Source organism: Fringilla coelebs, assembly GCF_963513975.1.
Source record: "Fringilla coelebs genome assembly, chromosome: 27".
NCBI lineage: Eukaryota > Metazoa > Chordata > Aves > Passeriformes > Fringillidae > Fringilla > Fringilla coelebs.
The window spans coordinates 2,802,977-2,824,313 of NC_140053.1; the positions used below are offsets into that span (position 1 = coordinate 2,802,977).

Here is a 21,337-nt window from a genome sequence, read left to right on the forward strand (position 1 = left end):
TTAATCACAAATTCTCCTGCAGGTCACTGGAGAGAAAACACAGCAGTGTTATTTGCATTGGAACACAGGTAAAATCCTTCACATAACAGATACCAGATCCTGGTGGTGCCCTTGTTTCTGGAATGTATTGCTAAGCTGGTGCAGCTGGCAGCAACCCAGGAAGCTCCAGAAATTCCCTAAATAATTGGCTTTAATGGGAATTTCTACTTGTAAAATTATAGGTTTACTCTTCTTTTCACTCTTTCCAGACTCTTTTGTTAAGCTTTGGCTGTTGTCTTCTTCACTTCTTCTTCCAAATCTCCCCATCATGCTTCTGCTCCTTTTTGTGTCCCTTTTTCTTCCTCTACCCCTTGTTCAGTCCAAGCTCTCTAAACCCATTTCTCAGTGACACCACCACTGTATCAGATCCCCCCTGTAGCACAGTGACTCTGAGTGGATGCCTATGACACATCCTAAGAATGTGCTGTCTCCTGGCTTCAGTGCATGAGGAGATGAACAAAGCCAGTTTTCCTTTTGTGAAAATGCAGCCCTTACCTTGTATGTCTCCAGTCTTGCAGGGTGGGACCTGGGCCTGGCAGTGGGCAGCTGAAGTTGTTGTGTAGGTGTGGCTCGTCCTAATGACCCCTCCACCAGTTCCAATTCCTCCTCCGTGACTAGTGGGATAAATTTGGTGAGAGAAATAGGGAATTTTAGAACTTTCCATGTCACTGCTGATAGACTACATGACACAAAGTCTCAAACTACGGCCTTTATAGGCATTACAGAATTTTACATTACATTTTCTTTCACTTTCAGAGTTGCTTTACATTTGTGCTCCTCCTTGGCACGGACAGTTCTCACCCATCTCACCATAAAAAAGTCACTGTCACAAATGCTGATATAATGCCAGGAGTGACAGTGTTGTCACCAGCAGTTAACAGATTTGGTGTTCTACTTTACAGATCCCAAGGACTGACGTTTAGTTCTGGTTGGAATGTTCATCACAAGGAAGGTATTCATGAGGCAACTTTTTCATCTCAGAGAAAGCCTTAAGGACTGAAGATCAGGTTGGGTAGATACCCAGTCTGTGATGTAGATCCCTGACATTTTCATTTATTCTCTAGTGGATCTGGAGAGGTACTTACATGAGGTCCTGCTGTCCTCCTTCCAACAAGCACCGGTAGGTCTGGATCTCCTGCTCCAGGCGGCACTTGACGTCCAGTAAGGTCTTGTACTCTTGGTTCTGGCACTCTATTTCTGCTCTTATTTCAGCCAACTGCTGCTCCACACATGTGATCTGGTTCTGTAGCTCACTGAGGAGAGAGTTGTACTGGCACTCAGTTTCAGCCAGAGATGATTCCAAGTTATTTCTCTGATAAGATAAGAAAAAAAAACAAAAATCATTTTAGTGTCACCCTCCAGTCCAAAAATGAACGAGCCATTCACCACCATTGTGCTGGTTGGTGGGTCTGGCTGTTCATGCTGAGAAACCCAGCAGTGACCAGTTGGAGCTGAGTCAGCTCATCACCCACCTGGCTGAGCTGAGCTTGGAGATCGATTTCCAGGGTTTGCAATTGGCGTCTCAGTTCAGTCACTTGGTTGTTGCACGTCTCCACCTCCTGACCACTTGTAATAACTTCCCGATTCACTTCCTCAATCTGAAATCACCAATCCGGGATAAAGAGCTTTAGGCATATCTGGGTATGCTGGATTTGCTTTGACAGGAGCAGAACAGTGAGTGAGTGCTCAGAAAAAGGAAACAGGGAGCAGGGAAAGTTCTCTGTGCACAGGGTGTTCCCTACCAGCTCCCCTGCTTGTTCTTTTTACAAATCCCATGAACCTCGTGGATATTAAATCTCTTTAATCCAAATGTGGAATATCTCTGTTCCAAAAACACACCACAAGGCCTTGTGGCAAATTCTGCTGTTCCAGATGGGACATAACAAACTGGTCAGACAGGCCTGTGGCTCCTGTGGAACACAGGGTATAATGAGTGCTGCTCTCGGGCTTCACTGGGAATGAAGAACTGCTTATTGTCTCCATGTCTGGTCTGTGAAAGGCTCCTGGGCCTGGGGCTGTGTGTGTCAGTCTGGTTTGCAGCACAAGTTTGGTTTGTTGCTTACCTTGCACTCGTACCAATCCTCGACTTCCTTGCGGTTGCGCGCTATCAGTGTTTCATACTGGCATCTCAAATCCTCCAAGATTTGCCTGAGATCTGGTCCCGGGCAGGCATTGACCTCCACACTCACATCTCCAGTTGATTGTTTCCTCAGGCAACTCATCTCCTGGAAATAAATCCCAGATCAGATTATACTGGTTTTTGGAAGGCAGCACAGAAGAGCAAAGCTCAGTGGCCAAGAACTGCCCTCCCTGTGAGACCTTCCTCCCTGCTGTGGCTGTGAAAAGCACTGGAGAATGGTGCAAATGTTTTCCCAAGGATTCTGTTGGCTAAAATTTGTTTCTTCATCCACTGGAGTCAGCAGCAGCTTTGCCTCCTCTGGCACTCCTAGAAGCAGCACTGCCCGTGCCAGAGTTCCCTTCCCTTCTGAGGCAGAGCGCTCTGAGCCCCAGAAAGTTTGGTGGGAAAGCTGTGACCTGAAAGTGGATAATTTAAATCCCAAGCACAGTGGCAAAGCTTTCTACCAGGACCACGATGCAGGGCTGGGCAGAACCTACCTCCTCATGGTTCTTCTTCAGGCAGCAGAGCTCCTCCCGCAGCGACTCCAGCTGTGCCTCCAGGTCAGACCTGCACAGCGTCAGCTGGTCCAGCACCTGGCGCAGCCCGTTGATGTCGGCCTCCACGCTCTGGCGCAGGGCCAGCTCCGTCTCGTACCTGGGTTGTGTCAGAAAGCACAGATTCAGGATGGGGACGTCCCACATGGCTTCTGTTTATGCCAGGATCTCCTTCCCCAGCTCCATGCTTTGACCTGCATTTTGCTGGATTTCTGCATGCCTTGGATTTCTGCACCACTTTGTGTCTGTTACATGAAAGCTTTTCTTCCTCATGGCTTTTTTCCCTGCTCCTGCTCACTGTATATTTGGTGTCGCTTACTCAGCTGCATTTCTGCTTTGTTGATCCCATCTGTGCTGCTCTGGGGTGAAAATGGGCCACTCCCTGAGTTACCTGTCCCCAGCCTCACCACAAACACCGTTGCTAAATGTTTTACCCAAGAACACTAATTAAGGCAGGGCTAGTGACCAGGAGCAAAATGCCTTTCATCATCCTGCCCTACCAAAGTGGCTGGGGAGACGTGTCTGGAGCCTCTGTAATTAGTGCTCTGAGCCTCCCAGGGAGGTGGAAAGGAGCAGGGGGGAGGCAGCAGGTTCATGGAGGGGCACTCACTTCACACGGAAGTCATCAGCAGCCATCCTGCTGTTATCAATGTCCAGGATGATCTTGTTGTTATCAATGGTTGCGCAGACAATCTGGAAAACAGCAAACCATGAGAGATGTCTCCTCTCTCCTGTTCTACTCTACAGGTTTTTCTGCCTTGCAATTCTGCCTTCACATTTCCCTTTTTCTGTTATCCTCTTACATAAGTAACCTTGTCCCTTAAGCAGAGAAGTTGAAGGAGGTGGCTTTGCCTCCTTTACTCACAGAAGAAAGGAGATCAACCACATAGAGCTGGGAATTAAAGAGTTGTGGGATGGGACTTCCCAGTTTCAAGATCTGAAGGCAAGTTCCAAAGATGCTTCAAAAAATAAACCTAAAGAACCTTCCTTAAGATAGTAAATCTCAACTGACATTCAAGCTGGCATGTTCTGGGCTTCAGACTTAAGGACCTTCAGGGAACATGAAGGGAAGGTGTCTTTAAGCCTTAGGATCAGTCATAGCTTTCATTGTGGACTTATTAATATCAGGCTGTTTGTGTCACTGCAACAATCAGTTTCAATTCTCAGCTTTTCTCACCTAAAGATTCATAATGTTTCATTTGACAAAGCATCCAAAGTGTATGCTTCTGATTGTCCCAGAGTTTGCTTTGCTCTCCCTGTGGGGCTGACACCACTACATTTCCTCAGAGTACATTGGTAATATTACATTTACAATTATATAGTCAAATACAATGTACCAAAGCATTCTTTTCCTATTTCAGAGCATTCTCCCAGCCACCTTGCAGCACCCACACTCAGCAATGTCATTGGGGAATTTGCCAAAATTTCTGTTTGCAAAGACATTCACAAGCACCAGAGTTCCCTCCAACAACTGCAGTTATGTTCCAAACACAAACTCAGGAATAAGCTTTCAAAAGGGGAGGAACAACCCGAGGGGGGATTACCTGGTTCTGAAGATCTTCAATCTCTTTGTAGTAGCAGCTGTAGTCGCGGGGCTCGCAGGAGAGGCCCTGTGTTGCGTACCACTCTCTGATCCTGCACTCCAGCTCAGCATTCTCCTTCTCCAAGCACTTCACCTTGTCCAGGTAGGAAGCCAGGCGGTCATTGAGGTTTTGCATGGTGACCTTCTCATCGCAGGATGAAAGCAAGCAGTCTCCACCAAGACCCCCAACAACCACACCACCTCCGAGGCCAAACCCGAGGCCATTGCCATAGCAGTTGCCACCTCCATAGCTCCCACCAGCCAAGCTACCAACACTCAGTCCCCCTCCATAATTCACTCCACCGCAGTAGCTCCTTCCAGAAAAACCTCTGCCACTGCCTATGCCAAAGGAAGAAATCCGTGCTCCACCACCACCACCAATGATGCAGCTGCCACCGCTGCTCCTGCCTTTGCTAGACACAGTAATAGTCTCCTTAATGTTGCAACTCATGGCGACAGCAGTGGGAAATGCAAGCAGAAGCCCAAAGCAAGATGCACAGCTTGATACGAAATCAGACTGCGAGCTGGCCCTGGCCGCCCATCCCTATTTATACCTTCCACAGTGGGTGTCACCTCTGCTTCTTCTTCCCATAAGGCTGGCTACTCCAGCCATTGGTGCCAAGAATAATTTCTCAAAGGGAAGTTTCCTTTCAAGAAGCCTGGTAGACAAGGAAGATACTTTACATGTCTCTTGCTAATTTCAAAAATACATTAGCAATAATGTTTTATGAATCATCAGCTTTTTGTTTATGATGCAAACTTACAGCATTAAGCCAGGAAAAACACTGTCCTAAATTATATACCAGGAAGAAATCATTAAAGGTTATTGCATCAAAGAGGTCTTTATCTCTCATTAATTTATTTTCATTTTATTTTGAGTTGAATAAGCAGTTTTCATGCAAGGTGCTGAGGTTGGAATATGTAAGATGAAAAAGAAAGAACACATACTAAGTTTGCTTTTTGAGTGATGTATGAAGAGTGATGTAAGAACCCTGGAAAGATCAGAGACACAGAGATTAACCTTTAAATCTCTCCACTGACAAAATGACAAATCTGAAACACTCTGCTGTGAGACAAGTGAGACCAAGGAGGGATCTCGTAATGGGCACGGATGAAAGGTTCTTCATACATGATTGTGGCTCTCCAGTAATCCACAAAAGATTCGCTTCATTATGTGGAGAGTGTAAAGGAAGGTAAAAGTGCTTCAAGTATTTCCTGCTGTTCAGTGAAAGATAATTTCTGCACATCTCCTCATTATGGATTGTAATTGTTGTTGGGAAAGGGTGGGTTTGGAACACTGGATGGGAGTGGAAACATCCTATGGCCAATTTCTCTGTCAATACATGCTGCATTTTAATCAGAGCTTTGGGATTGCTGTCCTGGGACATATAAAGACTGCTGATAGAGCTGCAGAGCAGTCACTGCCCTGTGCAGTTCTACCTGGGCTGGAGAAGCTAGATTTGGTACAAACTAGAGGCTCTCTATCAGTAATGTTTCCAAATCTTAATTAAGAAAAGAAAATAAAAAGTAAGAATCCTTTCACACTCTTGTAATCAAAATTGAGGCTAAGCTTCTTTTCATGAGATGTTTTGTTGAGGCTCCAGAGGACTGGCCTTCTCTCTGGGGAGCCCCTTTCCAGTGGCCATGGAGCAAGGGGCAGGCATTCCATGGCTTTCTGAACCCAACTGTTCCTTGTAAGAAATTCTCCAAATCTCCTTCACCAGAGAAAAGTGAGTTCAAACTCTTGCTGAAATCCTCCCTCAGTGTCAGGATTGTGGATTGGAATAGCCATTGTTATGGCAGGTAAATGATCTCTTTACTTAAGGACTGACTTACCCCAGTATTCATGAATTTACCCATCATTTTATTGCTCTTATTTCTGTTAAAAAGATGCCCCCCCTTTTCTTTGCCTCCTTGGATGTTCCTTATCCATGCCATGAAAGGGAGAAGCATTCCAGTGATCTCTCCAGCAGCCTGGAGACAGGTGTGGAGAGGCTTCCCAAAGTGATTTACTCCAAGCTGGCCGAGCTGCGGCTGGATCCAGACACAATGTCTGCATGTCAGCCTGCCCTGCCTGACACACTGGGCCTCCCTCTGGCCCAAAACCACACAGAAACAAAGCTCAGAATAGTTAAAAGCTCAAATAAAGTTATTGTGTATAGGAAAGAATCACCAGATTTCATTCCTAGGACTGGAGAACATAATTGGGAGTCAGGGTGTGGTGGCAGGAGCAAACCGAAACTGCTGTAAGCTGCGTCGCTGGAAGCTTCGCCTGCTCTGCGGATGATTCCTCAGGAATTTCCCAACAGCTGCGTGCAGCCAGCATCTCCTGAGTGAGCACACATTCCTTCCCCAGCCCCGCAGTTATCACCCAGGCACATCAGTGTAGCTCAGGCAGAAACACGGGATGACTTGTGCTCCGTGGGAGTGGAGGGTGTCTGCAGGCTGGGGACGCTCCTGCTCCTCCCAGACACCCCGGTCCCCTCTGCCCCTCACAGCTCTGTGTGCCTGCAGCAACCCCCTCTGCCCAGAGCTTCTCCTGCACACACTTCCCTCTGTCTTGTTATTTTTCCTGTTTGTCTCCAAGAAATGAGGGCACTAGATAAACTAAGACAAAATTAAGTAATTGTTCTGGGACCTTAAAAAGTTAAATTAAGCTTTCCCTCGTGTTTTCATTCAGTTATTTGAACTCATGAGCTTCCTGGGTCTGTCTCATCAGCACAAAGAAATAGGGAAATCTTAAGGAAATGTAGCTTCCAATGTTTGCAGCTCCATAATTTGCAGCTCTTTAATAAATGAAGTGTTTCCAGGGTGTTTTCTGCTAGGGAACTGTTAATCACAACCTGCCTCTCCTGAGCTGCCTTCCAGACTCAACCCAACTTGTAGGTCCACAAACAACATCAGAGCGTCCCAGGAGCTGAGGCTGTACCCCCCAGGGGCTTTCCAGAGGCATATTCATAATTTCTGGATCATTAGAGTCTCTTTCTGGCCATGTCATTAATTCTCTTTCACCTCTCAGGAATTCAGGACAGCTCCTTTATGAAAGTGCATGCTTTGGACCTGCTGGATGTGGTGGAAAGGGTTGGAAGGTCTTTGATACGAGCCCAGGGAGTCTGGAGGAGCAGCTAGATGTCAGTAGCAGTTTGCAAGAGGAGGAATCAGCCCACAGCTGGTGGGAATCAGCTGGGGCTGCCAGGAGAGACTGAGAAGCTTTTACATACCATAGGTAGCCAAGAGTTTCCAGAAGTCTGGAAAGTGGAAGAGTGTCAATGCAGTGTCTATATATTTCTAGAAACAAGAGTGTGAGGACTCAGACTGAGAAGGATTGAGGCCAAAATTGCAGCAGTGGGTTATGTCACTGTCTGTCTTTGTACTGAACAAGGCAGGAGGAGACAATGGGAATGGAAAGGGAAAGATTTGCTTTTCAGCTCGTCAGCCAGAGCTCTGAGAACAACTGGGATATCCACTGGAGTCCAAGACAAGGAAATTTGCCATTATAGCCACGGTTTGTATCTCTTTTGATCTCTTGTGAAGCACTGGTCCTACTTGTCAACTGAAAGAATTCTGCATCAAGTCTGGGATTTCATGCAGAGCTGGAACTGAACTTTAAATAAAGCTTAATTTAGTCCTGGTTTAAAAACTTCTACTTTTGGCCACTCCTCTGAGTCATTGCAGGTGTTCCAGTGCTGCATTATCTTGTCTTGCCCATGGATACTATTAGTGTCTGGTAGAGGAAATAAAGAAATATCACTGAAACATCTTCTCTCTGTGGCCTCTCACAAGGAGAAGGCCACCTTTCACCTGCTCCCTGAGACATTAGTGGTTGAACTTCTTCAGGCACTTGCTCCCATGTTAAGTCTATTTCTGTTTCATCAGAGAAAATGGTGTCTTTATAAAAGATCTGGCAATAGAAAAGCGTTCCAGACTGTACTGTATGTCCAGTCCTGCAGTGGTTTTGTCTTTGTACCTGTTCTCCTCCAGTCCTGAGTCTGGCTGTTCTATTACCTCCAGCCTTTGATGGAAAAGGGATAACCAGGAGTTTTGCTTTACTGGGTCATCTCACAGGTGAATGTGACTCTGTAACAGCCACACCACTACCAAAACCACCCCTGCTTGGCTTTCTGGACCAACAATTTAATCTTAAAAACACCCTCATAATACTTTGAACTGCCAGTTCTCCAAACCCAGAGTGACTCTGCCAGCTCACCGTGTCCCACAGCTGCTCTGGCAGGTCAAGGCCAGGACAAAACCAGCTCAGCACCAGCTACTGGTCAGGGCCAGGGAGGGACTGATCTGCCTGGTCTGTGACACTTGGGTGGTTCTGGGTGTCCAAAGGCCCCACCTGGCTTTTTTCTCAATTCTGTTCTCTGATAAGCTGCACTTTTTCAGTTCCCACCCTGCCCAGACAAGGTGTGCTTAACGCAAAGATGATCTTTCAAACACTCTTGATGTTCAGGTTGAAATTCTTGGCAATCAGAGGATGACCAGTAAATGACTCAGTCACTGTGTGAAAAGAGAGGAGATAAACCTTTTGCCTGCAGTCTTTTCCCAGTGTGAAGATTCCCATAGAATGAAAGGGATAGGTTTGAACAAAAGCCATGTCAGCAGAAATTGAATCAGTTGTGGAGACCAAGATTTCATCCTCAACAGTCCCCAGCTGGGACATGGAGCATGAGAGTGCTCAGCCCAGATCTGTCAGCACTAGACTGGGACCAAGGCAAACTGTCTCTGGGTGTTCCATCACTGACTTTCAAAATCCTTCTAAAACTGTGTTTCAGCCCAATGCTGTGTGGGAAGGACACAGGCCTCTGCCTGACCTGCCTGTCCATGGGGGTTCAGGGCAGGTGTCACACAGGAATGGGCAACATCTGCCTCAGGCTGTGACAGCAGGGAGGAGCTGGACAAGACCTGCCAGGTCAGCAAGGCCACTCTCTCCTGCTGGCAAAGCAGCTTTGTTTCCAGTGCAGGATGATCCTGACCAGTTTAGGTGCCCCTTGCTCATGGATCAGCAGCTGGTGTTCAAAAGGAACTCAGTTTCAGACACAGGTTCTTGATTGCATTAGGCAGAAGCAAAGTTTTATTAGAGACATTTTTCACCAGCAGATACATAAATGATCATAGCCCTGGCTGACTACAGCAATAGTCTTGGTGCTGGGCCACACACAGCAACACAGACTGAAAAGCAAATAGCAAAATAAAGCAGAATGTGGCTCAATGCTCTGCTCATCCCTCTGACACATTGCTTAGCGTGGCTGAGCAACAGACAAGCACGCTCTGTGCTCTCTGCAGACACATGCACTAAATATTCTCTCTCTTCATCTGTAGCTCTGCTTCAGGCTTCTCTTGTTGGATATTCTCGTTTCTCTGCTTAATCACAAATCCTTCGGCAAGGCACTGGAGAGATCAAAGGAAACATTACTGTGTTTATAACAAAAATAGATTCTTTCCCACACTGTCATTCTCTACACGTGATCGTTTCACAAGCCAATTCAATTAGAATTTCAGATAAATACTGCCCCTTCCTGGGAAGATCTGATGGTTCCTGCCAGCCTGGCAGATGGATCTGTCACTGGCTGCAGCACTGGCTGCATCAAAATGCCGAAAGGGGGAAGCTGCAGACACTGCTCCAGCAGCGATATGGATGAGGGAATGGTATTGGGGTCCATGCTAGATCAATGCCCCTGCTCACGTCATTCTCCTGGCCCAACTATCACTATATTTCCTTCTTTCCTTTTCAGTTTGGCTGGAAGTTTGAATTAGGGCTAGTAGTTATCTGCCAGTATTCCCATGTTCCCAACCTTTTTTTTGCCCACCTGATTTCTGAGTACCTTTCTTTCTCCTCCTCTTTCCTTTATCCCACATTTCACATCAGTCCTTCCTCCATGTTCTCCATGGCTTGCTTGCCTGCTGGCTCTGTCCCTCTCCCTTCTATCCCTCTTCCCTTTGGCAATTCTCACACATCCCAGCAGAGTCCCAGCTCCCAAAAGCTCTCCTCTCAGCCACTCCTCTGTGCCTCCTGTCCTGTATTTCCCAGGGGCCCCATAATAAAACTTTCAAGTAGCACCTGTAAGCTATGTGGGAAAGATCTTTCTTCCAGCCCATCAGTGTTGCATTAGAGCAGAGAAGACTGGAAATGTTTAGAGTGGAACAGTTCTTACCTTGGATCTCCGCAGCTGCACAGGATGGGATCTGGGCAGACGAAGTGTAAGTGTGGCTTGTCCTAATGATGCCTCCTCCTCCTATCCCACTGCTTCTTGCAACTCCTCCTCCTAGACTTGAAGACTGACCAATTCCTCCTTGCTGACTGAGGAGACAGGAGAATAACACTTTAGTAATGGAAATGATAGATAAAATAGAGTTACAGATGCTCTCAGATGCTTCCATTTTCAGCAGAAAAATGTTGCAATTCTCCTTGTGGCACCAACAGCACAGGAGAGGAAGAAGATCACCACCATGACACCAGGCAGGCCAAATAGGTCAGTAAGGCAGAATGAGCTCAGCAGGTCCTTCACTTTGCTCTTATGTTGAAATAACCATTACACAGGTATTTTATTGTATTTTATTGGTGTGTCTCAAGCCCACTTACATAAGGTCCTGCTGGCCACCCTCCAGCAGGCAGCGGTACGTGTGGATCTCCTGCTCCAGGCGGCACTTGACGTCCAGCAGGATCTTGTACTCTTGGTTCTGGCACTCCATCTCTGCCCGCAGGTCAGCCAGCTGCTGCTCCACGCAGGTGATCTGGCTCTGCAGCTCACCAAGGTGGTTGTTGTAGCGACACTCTGTCTCCGCCAGCGAGGACTCCAGATTGTCCCTCTGAGGAGAGACATGGGACATAAGACAAATACAGGCAGGAGAAACACTGCATTTAGCTATGAGTTCTGTGAGATGGATGAGGTTTGGACCAGCTCATCACCCACCTGGCTGAGCTGAGCTTGGAGATCGATTTCCAGGGCTTGCAATTGGCGTCTCAGTTCAGTCACCTGGTTGTTGCACGTCTCCACCTCCTGACCACTTGTAATAACTTCCCGATTCACCTCCTCAATCTGAAATCACCAATCCAGGATAAAGAGCTTTAGGGAATGTGCAGTATGAGTTGGATCGAGTATTAAGGAAAGAGCAAAGAAGCTAGCAAAGACATGAAATGAGAAAGGTTTGGGTGAAAACTCTCATCCTAATGGTAGTGTAAACCTGGCTGGTCATTCCTCTTGTTCTTCTAATAGTGCTGCTTCCAGTTCTTCTCACCACTTACTGCTTTGTAGAGAATTTATACTTCAAGTCCCACCAACACGCAGCACTTCCTTCAGCCCATGACAAGGACACAGGGTGGCAGTGTCCCTCCCTTGTGTCACTTGGTCAGTGCCAACAAATACTAAATGTTCTTAAAGTCTTTTTTGTGTGGTTTTTACAAGCAACAAATCCCTGAGGGATGATTGCCTGGGTGCTAGCCAGGGAAAGTCAGAGCTGTGGGAATTTACTCACCTTGCACTCGTACCAATCCTCAACTTCTTTGCGGTTGCGTTCAATCAGCGTCTCATACTGGCACCTCATCTCCTCCAGGATCTTCCTCAGGTCTGGGCCAGGGCAGGCATTGACCTCCACGCTCACATCTCCAGTCGATTGCTTCCTCAGACAGCACATTTCCTGCAAACACCATCCAGATCAGGTCAGGTTTAAAACAAAAGAAAGAACTAAGGGAACCAAGTTCTCTGATAGGGAGCAGAGCCCTGCAGAGCCCTTGTCTGATGGACCTTCACAGCGTCTGGGTCACACGATGGTCTCCATCGCCCCAGGGTGATGGATCCCACAGGAGTGAGTGCTTTGTACAGGAGAGGGCAGGACCTACCTCCTCATGGTTCTTCTTCAGGCAGCAGAGCTCCTCCCGCAGCGACTCCAGCTGTGCCTCCAGGTCAGACCTGCACAGCGTCAGCTGGTCCAGCACCTGGCGCAGCCCGTTGATGTCGGCCTCCACGCTCTGGCGCAGGGCCAGCTCCGTCTCGTACCTGCGAGGGAGGAAGCAAGCAAGAAAGAGCACTCAGTGTGTGAAACCACCAGCATTTTTGAGCTCTGACAGGAAAAACCAAAACTTTCCCCTCTGGAAGACAGCACATGCTGGAACAGCAGCTTGGCTGAACCCTCACTGCTCCCAGTCTGCAGATTCCTTCTGCTTCCTCTAATCTCTAAACCAGCTTGGCATCCCAAACTCCCCCTCCAGGAACTGCCCCTGATTAGGGCAGCTCTAGAGACAATGGATAAGAGAATTCTTCTGCACAGCCTCCAGCCTGTCCTGGGTCACAGGAGAGCAGCTGAGAGCCCTGAGGGTGGTGACAGAGGAGGGAACAGCCCCAGGTACTCACTTCACTCGGAAGTCATCAGCTGTCATCCTGCTGTTATCGATGTTCAGAATGATCTTGTTGTTGTCTATGGTTGCACAGACAATCTGGAAAAAGAACATTTCTTCCTGGTCTCTGCTCCATGTCCCTGGGCTCAAGGCACCCATTGCCTGGTGCAACCACACCCTCTTTCTCCCCTTCTTTTTTTAAATCCTGGGTATTAGGGATGGGGACTTGAGGGCTGCAAGCACTCACAGGGATGTTCAGGGAAGGGCAGTGAAATGACAAAATTCATGGTTCAGGTGAAGAGAGTCCAGGAGGTGTAGTTACTGCCCAGCACCTGCTACAATCCACCTCAGCCTCTTTAATCTAAATCTTATGAGATTTAAAGTTTTATTTCAAGAATGAATTATGAGCCTATCTTATTCAGTCCCTTTCCTGGATTCTTTTCTCTTAATTTTTTGTGCATTGATATCTTAAATCTTTGCCAAACACTTTGCAAAGGTTTTGAATTTTAAATTGCCCATTCTAAATGTGTTATAGCAATGTTCTCTTTTTTCTTAGTTTTAATTAGATGTCCTATATTTCCCACTTCTACATGAATGAGTAAACTAATGAGGAAAAGGAAATAAAGTTTAACTGAAATTCTGCGAGACTGATGACAATAATATAAATTCAGGCGAACTAATGGGATCCATTATTTATTTATCTTTTAGTTCTTTTCTTGCCATCAATCTACTTGACCACCTTGGCACAAACTAAATTCAAAAAGACTACTGAGCCCATCCAGATGCATTCCATGAAGTAAGATTTTCCCCTTCAATATGTCTGATGAGTAACAGCAACAGAAACAGCCCAAACTCTCCAGTTTTATCTCTGAGCTCTGGGCTTTCCACAGGCAGAAGCTGTAATAGCTGTCTGCAAAAGGCATTTTACAACAACAACTTGTTACTCCCAATAATGGACTGAGTTATGAACCAGCACCAGAGAGAGCCTTGCAAGGGGGAAAGCAGCTGGGAGGGGGTGTTACCTGGTTCTGAAGATCTTCTATTTCTTTGTAATAGCAGCTGTAGTCCCGTGGCTCACAAAAAGGGCCCTGCTTGGCATACCACTCCCTGATCCTACACTCCAGGTCAGCATTCTCTTGTTCCAGGCACCTCACCTTGTCCAGGTAAGAAGCCAGGCGGTCATTCAGATTTTGCATGGTGACCTTCTCGTCACCAGAAAGAAGAATGCCATCACCAGCAAAACCACCTCCACCAAGACCCATCCCCATGCCACCTCCCATGCCACCGCCAAAGCGAGCGCTGCCACCGCTGAACCCCATGCCTGGACAACCTCCGAGGACAGCGGCTCCTAAACCACCTCCGTAGTTTCCACCGACCAAGCTGCCGGTGCTCAGTCCTCCTCCATAATTCACACCCCCACAGTAGCTTCTCCCAGAAAAGCCTCGGCTACCGCCTATCCCGCAGGTGGTGTATCTTCCAGAGGAGACCGAGGAGATCCGCGCTGCGCCACCACCGCCACCACCGATCACACAGCTGCCACCGCTGGTCCTGCCCCTGAGAGAGCCAGTTGTCTGCTTAATACTACAGCTCATGGCGAGGCCCAGCTGCAGCAGCAACCCACAGCCCAAAGCAAGATGCAGAGCGTGATACTGAGTCCGACTGCAGGCTGGAGGCTGCTGCAGGTCTCCATTTATACCTTCCAAAGGGGGTGTCACCTGTGGGGTGTTTCTTCTTCCCACGGGGCTGGCTAGTCTGGCTGTTTATGCCAAGATTAAATAGCCCATAGGCAGTTTCCCTCTAGAAATCCCAGTTCACAAGGAAGATACTTTACATGTCAGCAGCTTATTCCAAAAAGTAAAATAGTGTTTTATGAGTCATCAGCTTTTTGTATGATGCAAACTTTGCAACAAGTCAAGAGAAAAAGTTGCCCTAGATTATGTACAAAGAAGAACCATTGGTATTTATAACATCAAAGTGCCTTTTATCTTTTATTAATTTGTATTTATTCTTAGTCCAATAACCATTTTTATATCACATGCTATGGTAGAGCTTGTGAAACAAAAAATGGAAAACTAATAGAATTTCTCACTTCTGAAAAGTGTGAACAGTTGTGACTGTAGTAGAGAACAGACCATGGACACTGTGGTGTGGATGTTGGTCGCCTGGCACAGTTCTAATACCTGCTCTGTTGTGAGAGTTCCAAAATCACGGAGGCAAATCCCCCATGGATTTAGTTCCCTATTTATGGCTTAAATGTCTTTAGTTATGCAAACACAAGAAGTCAAGTTGCTCACACTGCGAAGCTCAGGCCTGCTCAGTGTCCCCTGCGCATGAGCGACACAAGGGTTGATGTCAACTGCATGAAGGACCTTGCTGAAGTTATTTTTCAATTGCTTTAATTGCTGTCCATGCTTTCTCAGTTTGTGGTGATGATAGATAAAGACAGAGATGACAGGAAAGGGAGTATCCACAGGTGATATATCCAGATCCCTGGACATGAAGATTGCCATTACAAAGATTATGCTGCACACCAAATAAGAAGGAGAAAAGCTTTCTGCATTCCTTACGGAGTTTTTCCAAGCAGTAGCAGGCATCAGCACAGCCTGGCTGGTCAGAGGAGCACAACCTCCCAACCAGGCAGGCAATAGCCAAGGGAGAATTGAGAGAACTGGCTCCACCAGTGCCAGTGTCCCTCTCCAGCTGTCTCTGTAATGAGAGGATATTCCGCTCTCGGGGGGACGACGGCTTCTGTTCCCTACAGCGTGGAATTTCCATGCAACTCTTACTCACAAAGCAGCCTTTGACTGGAGGATCTCCATATGTACAGGAGCAGTTGTGATAGATCCCTGTTGGCAGTGAGGGTGACACTGAAGGAGCTCTGAGAGCAGCGTCACCTCTGGGAGGAAGAGCAGAGAAAACCAATGCTTGTACCCTCAGCCACTTTTACTGGTGGGAGGTTGGTGACTGCTGTTACCGTGGTAGGAGAGTGTCCCCAAGCACATTTAGATAGTATCATCTTCACACCAGCATGAGTTAAAGCTTTCCACTCTCCAGTGGGATAATTTATTTCTTTACTTAGATCAAAAATGATAAAAAGCCGCCTACCCAAGGCTGGCGGCATCCAGGAATATTCATTATTCATATGGCGCAGGGAAATAACTTGCTTAAGGACAGAGCTGAAGTCTGTCGGAGCTTGGATTCCTCACTGAGACTGCAGTGCCTGAAATACAAGTCCATCCTCCCCCAAGACACAGCCCCTGCGCTCCCCACACAGCCCAGACTCACAGTCGGGAAAATCATGAACAAAAAGGAGGAGAGGGAGCAAATCTGGCTTTCATCCGTCATTTTGAGGAATATAATTGAAGACAGGGTGTGGCTGTTGGAGCCAAGAGAAATTAATATAATGCTTGCTTGGAGCTTCGCTTCTGCTGGGGAGGTTTTCAGGAGTTACCCAAGAGCAACCTGCAGAGACGGGGCTGGGGGTGCCTTTCCTTCCCTTACAGAGTGTTGGGTTCAGGAGGAAACACTGCAGATGTTGGGCATTTCTTTACAGGGTGGGCATGGAGCACCCACCCCTGCTTTCTTCAGCAGTTCTCTGATGGGAGGAAGGAACAGGTCTTGCTCCACAAAACAAACAGCAGCAGTACTGTACAATCTTTCACTCATGTCCTGGTGGAATGGTCCACAGACTCTCAAATCCCAATTTACCAGTGAAGATTAGACATGACCATACAATTCTTCTCAAGAATGCAATTGCATTCTTTGGAGTTTTTCTGGCCTCCTGCCAATTTCACTGGGGCATGGAACATGTGTTTGATACAGCAAATGCACCCAGAAGCTGATCCCTGGCTAACCTGGTTGTATCTTAAAAACAAACTGGTGGTGTTGTCTCTGTCCTCATGGCCGTGTCAGGGCTCCAGGGCTCAGCACCAAGACAGGCACAGGCTGTGTTCCCTCAGTACTGGCTTTCCCCCCCACTAAACTGATTTCTTTACCTCCCCTTTTTTATTACTGTATTGCTGTAGCCTTGAGACACAGCCTTGAGGCAGAACACAGGGAAGGGACTGTGTGTGCCGAAGACATAAACGTGTCCCTAAAGGATTTACCAGCTCAGTAGGACTGGAGGAAACAATTGGTTTCAGGTTCAGGAAGCCACAAGAGGCCCTCGGCCAGGACAATCAGCAGAGGTCGCACACAACATCAGTGCCAGCGCTGCTGAGTCTTGTGGGCTTGATGGGTGAGAAGGGAAAGGGGGGATAAGGGTGAATATTGGTGCCCAGGCATGGAGGAGGCAGGAGGATGCCACATTCCCAAGGGGTGCTGTGGGCAGGACAGTCTGGTCCTGTGGGAGCTGTGGCTGTCGCTGTACCCAGCCCGGCTCCACACGCTCACCTCGCTTTGCTTATCAAAGCTGATAATGTTTTCTTGTGTCAACTACAAGAAAGGTGTGTCTGGTTCAACAGAACTTTGCTTTCATAAGCATTGCCTCAGTGATGTTTGTGCAACCACACTGGAATATGATTTTATCTTGTCACTTGTAATTACCATTAATAATTTGCATAATGGCCATTAGGCATCACTTATTAAACTCTTTGATGTGATACTGAGCCAGCTCCAGGCCCCATACTCCCATCTTTCAAATGCAGACCACGACTTTTTCCTGGCTAGTGACTCATTGGTTTATACTACCATGTTTAGCCAAATCCTGTAAGGCAACTGAAATAATTACCACAGTGGGTTTGGTAACAGCACAGGCTTAAATACACCTTGGAGACCGACTCTGTTTCAGCTTCTTTCTTGCTGAGTGTTCACATCTGCAGGCTCTGAGCATTTGCAGTAATGAAGGAGAAGTTCAGCAGGACAAGGAGATGGACACAACCAGGTTTCTTCCTACCAAAGTTCAGTGTCCCCTGATTCACTTGATGAAGAGTATTAGATCCTTCCAGAACCTGCCAGGTGCTGACAGTGCAGTCAGGACTCCAGCAGGTGCATCTCTGCAGATTATCACAGCGGAGGAGAGTCCTGGAGAATTTCTTAGGACATCTGGGAATAGTGATGGGTGATGAAACTGCAGCAATTCCACTCTGCATGGAGAGCTGAGCACAGTGCAGGACAGGAGGGAAACCAAGGCTTCAGCCTGTGGTCTCTGCTGCAGAGCCACAGGATCAGGTCACAGCCTGACAACCTGGAGTGTTCAGGTGCTTCCTGCACTCAGACATTGTCCAGTGGTGCAACAGAGCCAGGCAGGCAAAGGTGAAGGGCAACCAGAACTCCCTGGACTGTCTTCTTTTATCTTGATATCATACTTGATCTAAAAACACTCCTAATTTCAATACACTTTCAATATATGGCTCATACTGGCAGTTTAGATTCTATTATTCAGTGTACTGAACTGAGAAATCTGTTGGGTTACAGCAGCAGTTTGCTCATCTCTTGTAATTCTTTACAAATGTTACATAGCCAATAAAAATAAATCTAAACCCCACAAATAGTTACTGTGGGTGTTAGTCTGTACCAGTCTGCATACTGTATGAAACAGACTTTTGTAGAGAAATTACAGTTTGTGCATCACACCAGAATATGGCCTGCTTTTCCAAGTGCACTGTGCCTGTAATCAGAGATAATTGTCTGTGCCATGCAGTCTGGAACTCATGGCTGATTTCCAGCATTAGTAATTTACAAAACTATTTGTTTTCTTCCCATTTCTTCACTGATCCCTTAAACCTCTGGTGTGTTAATTCCTCAGGGGTTTTTCCTGATGGTGTAATTCCCATGTTCCTGCTCTCTTACAACACAGACACATCTGCTGGAGCTGTCACAGCGCATTTCATTGCCGGCTTACCAGCCCGAGTGCTGCTATCACCCCTGCCTCTCTCAGGGGCATCCACCCTTGCTCTTTGTATCCTTGGGCTTCTCTCTCTTCCCTGTACCTTCAGCCCAAGCCTCTCTGTCTTGGAGTTACTTGCTTGTTCTTGCTTTGCAAGATTTGCATGTTACAAGAAGATAGAACGAGCTGCTGTGAGCTGCACAGCCCATGAGCTGCTGGGCAGTCCAGGTCCCAGGTCACTCCTGTTCTGCTGTTCCATGAACTGTGTCCTCCCCATTTCATTTATTTTCCCTTCCCTCTCTCTTCCTGTGCTGTCTCCACAGCTGTCACCACTTCCCATCGCTGTCCAGGCTATAAACACTGGGCAGGGAAGGCAGAGTTGTATTTCTGCACAGATGCAATGCAGTGACCTCAGAGGTGCTGTGTCAGCAGTGAGGCGAGTTAAATCACCCCAAAATGCTCAGCATAATTAGTGCTGCAGGAATGGGAGATGCAGAACGGAGCAGGGAAAGTAACACAGAGCTTGTCCAGGAGCTCATTAGAGCAATTACTCCACAGGGCTAACAAGGGTCCTGGACAGAGCCCAGGAAGAGGCCATTCCAGAGCTGTCTGAGCTGTTTCTCTCTTTAGAAACAGGCCCTAATTCACACTCATTGTATCCCCCAAAGCCTTCTTGTTAGAAACCTGCATGTCAGGCCCCTGTCTAAGGTCAGTCATCAAACCCCATCCAACATTTCATGAGAGAAAGGCTGCCAGAGCCCCACAGTGAGGAGCAAGGGCTGTGCCACCACTCCCAGCCCATCCAGCCCATGGCTGGGACGCTGCTGCCAGCGAGAAGGGACAGGCTGGATCCTGAGCCTTGGCTTGCACACACAGCAAAATGCAGTTGTGTTCCTAAATGTGTTTGCCATTCCTTTCTCTGGGCTAATAAAATGCCAGCAGCTTTTTTTTTTTTTCTGTCTGTTTATTGTGTCTCACTTTTAAAAAAATCATCTCCCACATATTAATTTGTCTCACCCTTTTATCTGCCTACATGTTGCCAGCTGGTTCTTCCTGTTTGCCTTTTTTACAAATCCATTTAGAGGTTCTTTATTTTGTGTTTTCTCTGGGAATTGTTTTTCTCCACCAGAAAGGTGTGGAGAGTCCAGCAGAGCCTGGCTTTCAAAATTCCTGCTTTGGTATTATTTGAGAAAACTTGTTCTTGATTTTATCTGTAATAACTCAAAGGTGTTGTGTATTATATTATACTATGTGATATTCTGTATTATATTACATTACATTATATTATAATAGTAGATGCCTACTTAAGTGAAGACTCCCTTTTCTTTGTGAGGTCTCTCTCAGTAGCAGACTGTAAGTCAGCCCTGAGACTCCCTCCCTGCCCTCTGCCCAGCCTCCCTGGGGGTTTCTTTCCTCACCACCTTCTGCTTTATGTGTTGGCTCCTGCTTCCTCCTCTGGTAGCAAATATCCCTTTCCACAACATTGTCTGGTCTTTCTCCTCCACCCTCCATCCCCATCCTCAGCCTCTGAGTTCAGCCAGAGCGCTGGTGGCTTGTTTTCCTTTTTCCCTGTAGTGATTGCTGTGTGGTTGGAGACTGAATGTGGATTCATAGTATATATATTTTTTAAATACATGTATATTGATTTACTTGCAGAAATTATTTCTCAGGTTCAAGGCTGTATCAGCAGGAGCAAAGTTTTATTGGAGACAAGCCTTGGTCTGTGTTAGAGAATGGCCACAACCCAGGGGAGCCTGAGTGAGAGGCAGTGGTGGGATCAGAGAGGGGTGGCCAGGAAGTGCTGTCCTGCAGAGTCCTTTGACTGCTGCTGGAGCACAACTGAGAACTCCCAGGTTATTTTTCCCTTGTTTTTCCAAAAGACTTTTTCTTCACAGAGCTCCTCAGGGGATGTGCAGTGGGGCTGGCAGGGACTCTCTGGTCTGCAGTGACCTGAAGGACAGTGGGAAGAATACTTTTTTCAGCATCCTGTGCCTTTCTCTTACACCCCTTTGCCTTTGTACTTACTTTTCTCTTTCCCTCTGCTTCCAGCTTTGCTAAATTTTATCCTTGTTGAAAGACTTGACTGACTGATTCCCCTGCCAGTTCCTCCTTCCCATGTTGTGCTGAAAGCCTTTTTTTAAACACACATTTACTGCTGGGCACCCCCAGTGTCAAACACAATTTCTGTGCAGAGGTTTATAAATAAATATCCCATAGCTACATCCCTTATCACTGCTTCCCACCACAACCCAGTTAATCCCAGTGCCCTACCACCAACAGCCACAGCTGTGATCCTGAGTGTCTGACTCCAGCCCAGCTTCTCTCCAGGGAAAAGCCCCTCCAGCCTCTCTTCATCACCCAGAAAAGCCTGGAGACCGCTCATCCTCCTGTTCTGCAGGTACCCAGCACTAAGGAAGCCATTCATGGTCCCACTTCCCTGGAGGCCCCCCTTACCTGACAGGCCCTGGGCCATGCAGGGCTCAGGGCAGGCAGGGCTGGCACAGGCTGGCTTTCAGCCCCGTGCTTCTCCCAGCTGCTGTGGCACCAACTCCTCTTCCTGCCGACCCTCTGTGGAAAAAGACAGCTCTGGACACCCAGACCCCAGCACTGCCACCCTGGAGATCTCTCCCTGCCCTCCTCACTGCTTTAGCTCTGTCTCTTCAGTCACAGCTGCAGTTCTCCCTCCCAGCCCTGAGGTCAGCTGCAGCCACCTCTGTCCCCCTGTCTTCTGGCAGATGATGCTTTTCCATCTGGCACTCAGGATTACCCCGGGCAAGCACTAACAGTGACACTTCAGCCCTTGCATTAGGCATTTTGGAACAAAAACTGACTTTTCTTGTAAATAATTTAGGACTGGAGAGTCCAGAGGAGCCCACAT

At 47.4% G+C, this 21,337-nt stretch overlaps 1 protein-coding gene across 1 annotated transcript; it reads right to left on the reverse strand.

Annotated features, from left to right (window-relative positions):
- LOC311163239 (uncharacterized protein) lies at positions 1 to 14,224 on the reverse strand (the record flags this gene model as incomplete). The annotated part of the gene is made up of 16 exons (XM_084222009.1): positions 1 to 26; positions 535 to 653; positions 1,125 to 1,351; positions 1,512 to 1,637; positions 2,103 to 2,264; positions 2,656 to 2,812; positions 3,323 to 3,405; positions 4,257 to 4,794; positions 7,516 to 7,582; positions 10,453 to 10,568; positions 10,881 to 11,107; positions 11,212 to 11,337; positions 11,774 to 11,935; positions 12,138 to 12,294; positions 12,649 to 12,731; positions 13,655 to 14,224. 16 exons carry the CDS (start codon positions 14,222 to 14,224, stop codon positions 1 to 3), a joined length of 2,946 nt encoding a protein of 981 aa, XP_084078135.1.
- Positions 14,225 to 21,337: the final 7,113 nt, after the last annotated feature.